The sequence below is a fragment of the Glandiceps talaboti genome, chromosome 14 (genome assembly GCF_964340395.1).
Source record: "Glandiceps talaboti chromosome 14, keGlaTala1.1, whole genome shotgun sequence".
Classification (NCBI taxonomy): Eukaryota; Metazoa; Hemichordata; class Enteropneusta; family Spengelidae; genus Glandiceps; species Glandiceps talaboti.
This window is the reverse complement of record NC_135562.1, coordinates 15912439-15924233: the sequence shown is the minus strand read 5'-3', so window position 1 is coordinate 15924233 and position 11795 is coordinate 15912439. Positions and strand designations below refer to the sequence as shown.

The window sequence follows — 11795 nt, the reverse complement described above, 5'->3', positions numbered from 1 at the left end:
TGCTGTAAGACATGAATTGAAAACCGTAAATTTTGTAATGTATATAATAGTATGTTTAATGTCATTTATTTATTTTTCTCTCATTAAATTGAAAGTACCATCAGCTACACAACCAAAGAAGAAAACTGCACACTCTAAGGAAACCTGATTAACAAGTTATCTGTGACATCGAAACTATATAGTCAACAATAGCACGGATACCTTATTACGTATATATCATGGCGGGAAAAGTTGAAATCTGGGTTGGTAAAAACTTCTGTTTAAAGTGACGTCATCAACAACACCATAATCAGTTTTACCATCCACAGCAAACTGTAGCATAATAACTTTTACCATCCACAGCTAACTGTAATGTGTTTCGCACACAGGCATTTGTTTCCCGAGTTATGTCTCAGAATATTTCTATCAGAATACAATAAAATGTCGATAATATCTTAAATAATGACGTATTCAGCGAACTATATATGAAAGGGTAAAATACACTTGTTTCTGTGATCGCGCAGGTTTACTCACCGCGAAAGAAGACACAAGGTATGAAAGGCAGCCTCCATCACCACACTTAAACATGAACTTTCAACCGGCCGTTGTATTGGGCAAACATTTCGAAGATTTTACCTTCCATCACTTCTTAGTTCCCAAATTTAATAATCTTCCGTTAATTCGTGTCGTTGTTACAATGGGACCATACCTACCAAAGATATCAACCGATTTCTGATGCCATGTAGGAGAATTGGAGCAGATAATTTTTTTAGTACAACGGCCAGTTGAAAGTTCCTGTTTATGTACGGTAATGGCGGCTGCCTTTCGTACCTTGTGTCTTCTTTGGCGGTGAGTGAGTGAGTGAGTGAACCTGTGCGATCACAGAAACAAGTGTAATTTACTCGTTTCATATATAGTTTGCTAAATACGTCAATACTATCATAACTAGGCAAAGCCCATAAGCTCGCGCAGGGTAGATTCATTTGTGACCGGCTGTCTGGGCCAGGGTTCGTACACTTTATTTGGGTCATTTTCCAGGGGTGTTGACCATCAAAATTTATTTTATTGAATGACATCTAATTTTCTGACATAGACGAGAAGTAAAAAAGTAAACACTCTATGCAGTTGTTGGTTTCAAAAACCACCATAGCCATTAGATTAATATTGTTCATTTTCAATCAGCCAACTTATCATAGACCCTCCACCAACGTTGGTCTTTCGACAAATGTTTTGTTGACATAGATAGAAATACTAGTATTCTGAGACATAGCCCGGGAAACAAATGCCTGTCGTTTTGCATACGACCTGTGTGGCAACTTAGGTGGAGGAAATAATTTCAAACAATCAAACAAATCTCACTCCGTCAAAACCAACATGGCTGCCGTCGTCATCAGTGGCATCATGCACTATAATTGCCGAAAATTGTATTTAAAACGCTATAAGTTATTGATTCAACAATTTATTTTAGTAATCCATATTCCTATCTTACTCCGACAAGATGATAAACGCGATTCCGCCGCGCAATGTTTGACAGTACAACAAAGAACTTGGTTGGTGTCGTCTTGAACTCGCTGTTTACAATTACAACACGACTCAGTAAGTTAGCATTGTGACCCTGAAATGTAATTTTTCGTCAATTTTTGACGTGATAATCAATTTTAAAGTTATTGAAACCGATCTAGATGTGTTCCTTGTGATTTTATCATCATATTTTGTGGTGTTATATATATGTCTTGAGTATTTTTTCTGTTATTTAAGTCCCCCCCCCACCCCGTAATGTGTGATGTTACGTTTGTATGGATGGTTTTCGTATCGCCACTACACATTATCGTTACACAGTACATCGACTGACAACATCTCCAAATTTGGCGCCTCTTCCTAACATATGGTGCCAGTGACACTGTATTGTGGTTTCGATTTATGGTATGCTGAGCGAGGACAATGTCATATGAATTTCATGGAACTCTTTTTTTTTTAAATGCCGTGTTTGTGCTAGGAAAGTATTAGTACAGGCATAGAAGTACATGTATCAACCACTTCCATTGTACAGGCTATAACTGTTTTAATATTGTTGACATGCTTCAAGTTCAACATTGTTTTGTCAGGTAAGCACGTATTGAAAGAAATCTTTAAAGATAGAGGAAATACTTCAGCATCAACATTTATTAATTATAATTGTCAAAGATAAAGAAAGGTCAGGGAAGAAGCTGAGATGTGATTTATATTTCATATATACAAATTTAGTAGGTATAGCTAGTAAAATGGCATGTCCTTTCTGCAAAGAAAGTATAGACTGAGCAATTCAAATCATCTATGATGGCTCTCACATATTTTGTTCTTAATGATTCTGTAATTGATTGATTTTGCCACTGTTCTGTACAATGGTGTGATGTTATCACTTGTGGTGCAGTTGTGTGTCTGTTACTGTTACTAGTATATTCACCAATCTTCTTATGTAGCCTGGATGTTAGCTGTGACTGCAAGTGGAGGTTGTACTTTGACTGTACCCCTGCAAAATTTGAAGTGTCATGTAGAGAAGAATGAAAGTACAAGCTAATCACATGTATATTATTCAATCACTTCTTACCCTCCCAATTAACCCAGCCTCCATCACAAGTCTGCTGTGAGTCATTGGTAGAGCTGAGCAACAATGCATTTGTCCAGTTAAAGCTGCTGAAGTCGTTTAAGGTTTCACACTATGAAGAATAGGCAACTTAGCTTGTTAGGGCAAAAATAGATAATCAAAGTGAAGTCATATGTAACTTAAAACTAAAGGCCAGGTGAGTAATATTTTAGTCAACATACACCAATAAAAGTGAGCAACTTCTTGATAAATCAAGCTGTATCATATGAAATTTTTTTATAGTTACATTTACATAATTTGTTTGGTAAATAAAAGAAAACTACATGATTCCTCAGAAATTCATCTCAAATGAATTTATTAAATATGAAAAAAAATTGTCCAACTTTCCATTCATACTGTTTACAATACAAATGTGAGTTGTGCAAGTTTGAATTTAACTTTCAGTTGTATTATCATTGTTGTATAATCAAGACAAACTCCTGATCATAAAATAGAATTTGCAGTTATAACATGTGAATGTATGCACACAATATTTGCATGGTTGGTATATTCTTGTGCATGTGTGATATTGTATTTACCTCCATATTTTTTTTTAATGTTCTCGTTTTTATTTATTCTGTGAACATTTCTTGAGAAAATTAGCTCTTTTTTCATTATTTACAGTAGCAATTACATATTATATTATATAATTATTATGGTGGATTTTCATTTTTATTTGAATTTTTTTTTTTTTCATTTTAGCTGTACATTGTATATTTACCAACAACACATTACAGTCAAGTCTACCTTCTCTATATCATGAGGATATACAGGTACATGTATGTGTTTTCTCGAAAATAGAAATCAGAACAATCCACTGATTGTCCACCAATTACAAATTTGACAAGACATCTTAAAAGGTTATGAAATTATTCTTTTTTGAAAGTTGTGTGGCTAGATTATCTATGACACAGAAACAACTTCATTAGAATTTGAAGATTTGTGGTTACCATGGCAATAATATTGGTGATATTTAAAAAAGAAATTCTCATTTAAAAAAATTAAAGATTGATAATAGATGGAGTGTTGTGCAAATTATTATGACACAAGGACTAATTCATTTTCGGAGACACATGACATCTCTAAAATAGAATTACAAATTTTGGAAGTAAACGAAGTACAAGTGAGAACTTCATTTTGCTGTTCTTACTGGTGGTCGAAGAAGTGTGAAACGTGTAGCTCCTGACATAGTTGATAATTGGCCACGTTTGCCAATTATTCTTACAACAATATTTCTAGATGGAACGTGTGACGCTGGTTTGATGGAAATGAGTTTTCTTGGTATAGCGATATCATAAAGAAGTGTAACTAAGAAAATAATCTCGTCTTTATTTCCTCTTATTAAATTCTGCTGTGCTAAATGTAATTTTGAAAGATTTTCAATAGATCTTCATATGGACAAGTATCGATTGTTATTGCAACTATAAGCAAATGGTCTTGGGTCTGTGCAGCTGGTAGACTGTAAGATATTGTGAAACTATCTTCGTATAGCAATATCATAAAGAAGTGTTACTAAGATGAAAATAATCTCGTCTTTGTATCCTCTTATTAAATTATGCTGTTCGAAATGTAATTTTGAAAGATTTTCAAGAGATCTTCATATGGACAAGTATCGATTGTTATTGCAACTATAAGCAAATGCTCTTAATATCTTGGGTCTGTGCAGCTGGTAGACTGTAAGATATTGTAAAACTAGATATTTTCATTACTACAAAATGTTGCGATTTTACAGTCGTCAGCAAGTTCCAAAAGACCAATACCCACATATATATATATATATGTATATGTATGTATGTATGTATGTATGTATGTATGTAGAGTTTCATTCTTCTTTTGCCAAGTAAAGTGCTCAGTCACCTTACATAAACAATTAAATTACACCGAAAACCGAGACTTGAATTTACATTCCATTATTTGTTAAGAACAGTTTTATGGCCACTTTATACAGTAACTCACTTTCACACAAACATTTCCATTTTCCCTGGCATTTCATGAACACATAAAACTGCTATTGTCAAAACCATGGTTTGTAACACAAGTCTATTTTGTACCAAAGTGATGAGCCAAGCGTTATTAACCCAATTCAGTTGTTTACTTTCCATGTTCTTAACAGGTTCTGTTCGTCTATGGTCAGAGGTCGACAGTTGTACAGTATTGGACTAATCAGAGCATGCAACAGTGTTATTTTAACATCCTTCTATATGTATATGGCAGTCAATACTCAATAGTCAAATTTATCTTTCAGTGAAGTTCACAGTGGTGTACCACATTTCATAACACTATTGATCTAGTCAACATCGTCATTTGAGTATTAATTTAGTCATTGTAAGTTATTTAACCATATAGTTAGCGAGATAATGTAACAATCTTCAAGTTAGAAACAGTTTAATTTCCATGTATCTTTTTTTTCTGAGTGTAGCCTACGAACTGGTCCATGGATCCCATGACCTGACAACTGTTTTCAAACTCACAAGGGACCAAGAATTAGAATTTAATTAAGCAGGGTCTGAGAACAAAAATAATACAAAAATACCCCATCCCAATCCACCTATTTGACGAGTTAAAATTATATATTTCATAAACATTTTGCACCCTTCCCCCAAACATCTAAAATACAATTTAATTTTAAATTGAATTATTGCAAATGGTAAAAGATTGTTCTGTAAAATCTCCTGTTTTAAGTGAATTCTCACTTTGTTGAATTAAAGTGTCTATACATGGAGTTTTACAAGGAAATATTACTACTATCATAAAAATGTTGGTACCATTTGTTCCCTTAGAAAGTTTTTACTACTCTTTATATTAGAAAATGCACAATGTATATCATATGACTTCACACACTCCCGATCTTTGTCCATGAGAGACATTCACAGTTTCTCTTTATACAAGTATTGGAATGCCACAAACAATGTTTATGTGTTGGGTGTTTGAAATCTATAGTTTAGATGTTAAAATTGTTGATTTCGTTTTAAATCTAACTCTGAAATTGTCTCTAGGTAGATCATGATCCCAGCAACCAGCAACAATCATTCTGGCTCCCATTCTACCAAATTCGTCACCACTCCTTGCTGCAACTCCGTTTCCACCGATAGTTATGCCCAGCGTTGGTGTGACCATATCGCAGTAAGGTTGTCCTGTTGGGGTAACCGTTGTCACACAACCTTCTCCATGGGTAGATATTGCCTTTACACCTTGTAAAAGATAAACATCTTATTGTTATTGAAATTATTTGTCATGATGCCTTTTATGTTTGCCAGTGTACTGTTATTTTTTGTTATATTGTTATTGTATAGTTTGTTTATTGTAAGGTAAAAGAACCAATCAAGGTTGCTCCCTAAATGATGTTGCTACACCTGTGTCTCTTCTCTCAACCACAAAGATTTACGATGTATTTATTCAAATAGACACAATTAGGCCAAATAAAAAAAGTTGTTTGGTTCCGGTTACCCCGACCCCACCTCGTTTTTCACGCCAACCCTAAACTTTTGTTGAGAAAAATAATAATAAAATCACGAAAATCATGAAGTCTCGCAAGAAATAGTGGCTGCAGAAACTGACATCAACTTAAAAAGACAATATAAAACTATTCTTCCATTATGTAATGGCTGTACATCTGATAGGAAGAAATAAACAGCACAGAGACCATTTCGAAAAACAATGGAAAACCTGAACTAGACACTCAACTCATGAAAAGAAAATATACAAATAAAATAAAAAATCTACCTACCCCGCCTATTTTAAAATTGAATGTAATCGGAATCACACAATTTTGTTTAAGTCTTATGCAAACCAAGGTTTGAAAAAAAAATTGTATAATATTATTTTCTCCATTTCATATTGAATAGTAAAATCTTCAAGCTGCACTAGCTGCAACTTGACCATTGTGTTGAAAATGTAATATCGTACACCCTGATAGCATTGAACCATATGTGAGTGAATATATACCTCATCTGGTACAAATAGATCAAATCAAATTGATTTTTGGGTCCACATCCAAACAATCAGCACCCTCAATTAATGGTGATCATGCATGATTTCAACCTGTTACTGCACTATTTACGTACAAGAGCGACCACCGATTAACATTTACATTATCCAGTTTTTAGTATTTTAACAATTTTCAGTTTATAGATTGTGGCTATCTGATCAACAAGGTACTCCAATTACAAACTAGAGCAGTTTTAACAAGGTGACAAATTCAAAACCAAGCTTTCGCTCAAGATTTAAACTTGTCACTTCACCATCTACATAATATTGACCAGTAGTTAACATATTTGACAGATACAATGCCTTGTTATACGTATTCATTAATTTTAGTGAATATATCTTTGGTTACTTGATGAAGAAAATGTGCCTGTGCAGGATTAACATAACTAAAATAAAATCATCGCTTGGGACGGAGTAGAAAAAATCAAGTATGATGCTTACCTTTTACATGACTAAATAATTGTTTTGTAGCAATGTCATAAACAGACTTATTTCCCTCGCTCTTAAACCATTCAGATACGTCTGTAGCTGTGTGTAATATTGTCCTGTGTAGACGATGTCCTATCTTCAAGTAGTACTTGCCTACAATAGAAACATGAATGCAGCCATAGATGTTTAAGATATTGAAAATTATATTCTGGATACTAAAAATCAACAGTACTCACTAGAGATCTAGAGCCTGCAATGTATGCAGCCTGTAGGCCTCAGACAATTGCAACTGTCCACCTTCCTACCAGATTATATATATATATCACTAGTAGAAAAAATAGTACAGTTTACGACACTTTCCGTACTATAGTTCAGATTGAGTTCAATTCTGTACTTTTATGCTGATGAGGTGGACGTTTCTGTACTTTCCCATTAGCGCCTGTCTAATCGGATTATACTCGATCTGAAAAATAGTTCAGATTGCGAGTCGGAAGTGATTTGAATACATTTGCATTTAGTTCAGAATATATTCATGAGTTCACCCCCATAACCGGGCAGTAAACAAATGAATATTCAAATCTATCTCGCCTGCATGTGATTCAAGGCGTGTACACTAATTGTTTGACCCACAGAAAACTAACAGTAACACTATTTAGTTAGTTAGTTGTCTGTGTTTGACCACATGAAGGCGGAGGGGGAGGGTGCAAAAGAAAAGGGTTACACACATGTACAGTGTATGATATGATGAGAGCTACATTTAATGTACATGTACATACGAACTGACATGTATACGTACATGTACAACTACGCTAGCATGTAAACGTTAGCAAAAACTCTTACTACTACCTCAGACCACTAAAATACTAGAGTGGTCTGAGCTACTACTACTTGCAAAAAGTATTTACAAGCATTTCCATGTAGGTCAATGAAATATCACCTATGTGGGTTATACTTCAATAGTCGGTCAAACAGCGTAAAGGTCTACATTCTACAATGACAGACATGATTGTTCAACTCGGTGCGATCTAAGATGAATTCACGGTGTATATTTGGTTACGTCGCCTTTGAATTGATGATGACGACTCGTCCGACCTAGACTGTTCTGGTCCAGTTTCAAGTGAAAGTCAGAATTATCACGGTGCCATTGATTATACTAACTGTGATGAAACTCGCCCACTCTAGTCTCTATGACTTCATTAGCCCCAAAATGCAAGAACTTAATAATGGTATTGTAAATCGAAGTTCATGCATGCTCTGACTGTCGCCTGTTTTTTGTTTTCTTACATTTTATACAATTTTGAATTGTTAGCTTTGTATTTCCTGCATTAATGTTGAAAACTGGTCTTTTTACTGTGCGTCTTCAATGCGCAGGTAAAATAGTGTGTTAATCTAGCATCGTGAGTACGCGCTCGCTTATGGTTTCGCATACCTTGGACTGCCTGTCATTCAGTATTGTTTTAGCCTATTTATTTCTAAAGAAAAATGGTCTGTAAAGGGACTGCTTTAGTTGTCACAGTGCCTTTGTGGATTTATAAATCGATTTATGACAAGTGAGTCTACCTATTTTTTTTCCGACCCACTCAGTCAAGGAGTGCGATACACCAATCACCGTGTATTTAGCTTTGTATACAGTGTATGGATAATAGCAAGTTTCGGGACTGAAAAATCATAAATTGTTTGTTAGACTTATTTTTTATTCAATGTAATCTGGGTTGATTGGGAATTTTCAGATATCAGGATTTAAACCTCGGATTTCAACTCAGAAAGGCTATATTTTTTGCCTCAGTCTGAATTATATTAGTAGAACTCTCACCAACGTTCCCAATGTGAAGTGATCTGAAAGTTGGTGAGAGGTCCTCACGTTGGATTGCAGCACTGCATGTTCTTGCCGAGAAGATAAAGAGGTGTAGTAATTATGGTTTAAAACTGACTTTTACAAACGCCAGTCGTGTAGGGTCTATGATTTTTTATGTTGTGGATGAATGCGGCACTTTGATCTGAACCTCAGACCACTATAATAGGAACAGACTAGAATCGCTTTTTGTTTTAGGTGTAAATGGGGCTCTAAACCCATCTTCTCTGTCGTGCATGGTTACCCTTCAAACCTGCTTCAAGCCGAACGTTGTGCAAAACGATACTTCGTGTCTTTACGGGTTTTTTTTGCAATTGTGTTTTAGTGGCCTGAGTCTGAACAAGTGTTCATACAGTACAGCAAAGTCCCACCAACAAAATCCATAGCAATAGATGCAGGAAAACCTCAGTATGGGCGACGGTGAAATCATGGTGTTAATTCTAAAACTTTTGAAAGCAAGAACATATGTTTGTGCAACTTTTGTATTAAAAGCATACCATTCCAATTCAAGGACAACGATTTTGTTCAGAAATGGTGGTAGGACTATAATCCTTCCTACCTCCTTCCTTCCTACCTCCATAGTTCAAAACCGCTGATCGTAACTGCATGGTACAGCGCATCTACATTTATTTCTGAGTTCCGGAGGGCATTATTTGATGAGTACCCCATTCGTCCCTGTATTAGATCTTGTATAGTCATAACATTACAAAGATATGTGATTGTTGTGATCATTTCATTTGCTCATTATGTATTCAAGTGTAGTCAAATTTTCTTAGGTGTATGAGCAACTTTACTTCACCAATAAATTCTACTTTCTCACGAGTATTGTAAAATAACATGGCTATAATATGATACTACACAGCACGTTTTAGACGTATTTGCATATCAATGTCATCTTCAAATTTTCTTGAAGAATTCTTCATCCAGATACTCTAACATACCTGTACACCAAATGTCAGCCCATTCAATCGATTAGTTTTGCGGCTGTCATTCATTTTTACTTTGAATTCTTTTATTTACAAAACAAATGACAGTTTTTGACCCCAAAAATGACCAAAAACAGAAAATTGAAAATATCTTGCTGTCATAAACAAATATGAATAGACTTCTCGATAAAATTCCATTTACTCATTGGGAACATCGAACGTACAATGTCAAAAAGTCGCACTGGCGCAAAGTATCATGGGAAAACTTTCTTTGGCACACCTCACTTAGGAAATATAGCCGCAACAAAAAAGTTAATACTGGGATCATGTCTTTTTAAATTTAGCCTTTACCTTATAGAATAGAAGTATCAAAAGTGTATGCACTAACAAGTATCTGTGGTTTGTGCAAACATGCCAAATCGCTGATGATTGTTAAACAACAAAACTTTGCATACCATTGTCATTAATAATTCTACGTTTTACTTCTGAATCAGTTCTAAACACTTACGATTGAAATGATCGTCAACGATACGCTGATTTGTAGTTGAGGGTAATTAAAAATATTTTACAATGACGATTTCGACCATTAGCCGATGGAGGTGACCCCAACCAAACCTGTCACAAGATGTAAACTTGCACACTTTTTGTGTGTCAATATGTCTGTTCTGGTCAGTCTGTTTTGGGAATTTATGGTACACTCACTGTCGCAGTTTTCAGCCAGGGTCACGTTATTCGACGATTACTATTTGGATAAACACTGCAAAAAAGTAACACCCGTCATTGTTGCTTAGACATTTTCCTAGGGTCTTTTTCAACATGATTTATAGTAAGAAGTAACTTTGTTGATGGTGTAGTCACTGAATTTATAACCCTACATCGATGACTTAGTAATTGAACACGCAAATGAATTATCATGAACACTGATCTACAACCGATCCGACCCTGGGATTCGATCACAATTCATGGCGTCGCTTGCCAGTCTATGTCTATGTCTTGGTCACGCAAACGTGAACACTCTGATATCTGAAACACTTCTTTGCTCCAGATACGCACCTTTTTTTCATGGAAAATGTCATATAGTTTGAAGTAAGCTGGGAGAAAATATTAATGAGATATTTGTAGATTTAAATAAGAGTGAAATGATAGTCAAGTGATTTTGAACCATCTCCGTGTATTTTGCTTTAGCGAAAACACTGACAACTACTAGTATGTGATCGCCCGGTCGTCAAATTGCAAAGAACAATGAAGAACAGCTGAACACCTTCCTGTGGTCATCTGTTCCTTTCCGTACCGACTCTCAATTGTTTTGCTGCGTTTACTTGTATATCTTTAATAACAATAGTTTTTTAACTAACACCAATGTTCTTCCACTTTCTTTGCTTTCAAAATCAGTCACTTACTGTTGTAGCCAGTCAAAGACAGCCATCCTCAACTGGAAACACACCATGACAACAAAGATATACCAGAAAGTCATGACGTTTTGAATCATATCATTCGGCCCCCAACCCTGTTTTTGACAATTAAAAAATGCTCTACTACCCATCACAGCCAGTATCAATCAGACTTTTTCCATATATTATATTCCACCCTAACTTAACCCATATGACCGCCCCATTTATAACTCGTATGTCCGGACATGAACATGATTGGCTTTTCGCTGACCAAGGGGTATGAGACCATATGTGGAAGTGGGGGATAAGCTTATCAAATATGACCGTAGTTCCATGTAAATTAAAACTTATAGTTATGCTTATAGTCGTTACGTTTTCAGTTTATTGTGGTACCCGCTTGATGCTTTCTCTGAAGATGCCGACGGGATCAGTCTAAAATTCAGTTCTGGCGTATAAACTACAATGTATCACACATATCATGACTCTCACTATCCAATCCATCGGCTATACACTGGAGAACACAAGGACTATACTGACTGTTTTCTATCCAGCACGAAATAAATTGAGAATACGTGGAACTTATATGTACATGAACAGTAGCTCCGACA

The 11795-nt window shown here is 35.3% G+C and overlaps 1 protein-coding gene across 1 annotated transcript in view; it reads right to left on the bottom strand.

Moving 5' to 3' along the window:
* Positions 1-5057: 5057 nt before the first annotated feature.
* LOC144445969 (uncharacterized) overlaps positions 5058-11795 on the bottom strand; it is a 32822-nt gene continuing 26084 nt past the window's right edge. Inside the window, exons 5-6 of the mRNA XM_078135622.1 lie at positions 7031-7171; positions 5058-5793 (exon numbers count right to left, since the gene is read on the bottom strand). Coding sequence (XP_077991748.1) covers positions 5537-5793; positions 7031-7171 — 398 coding nt within the window. The 3' untranslated portion in view covers positions 5058-5536. The remainder of the gene's footprint in view (positions 5794-7030; positions 7172-11795) is intronic.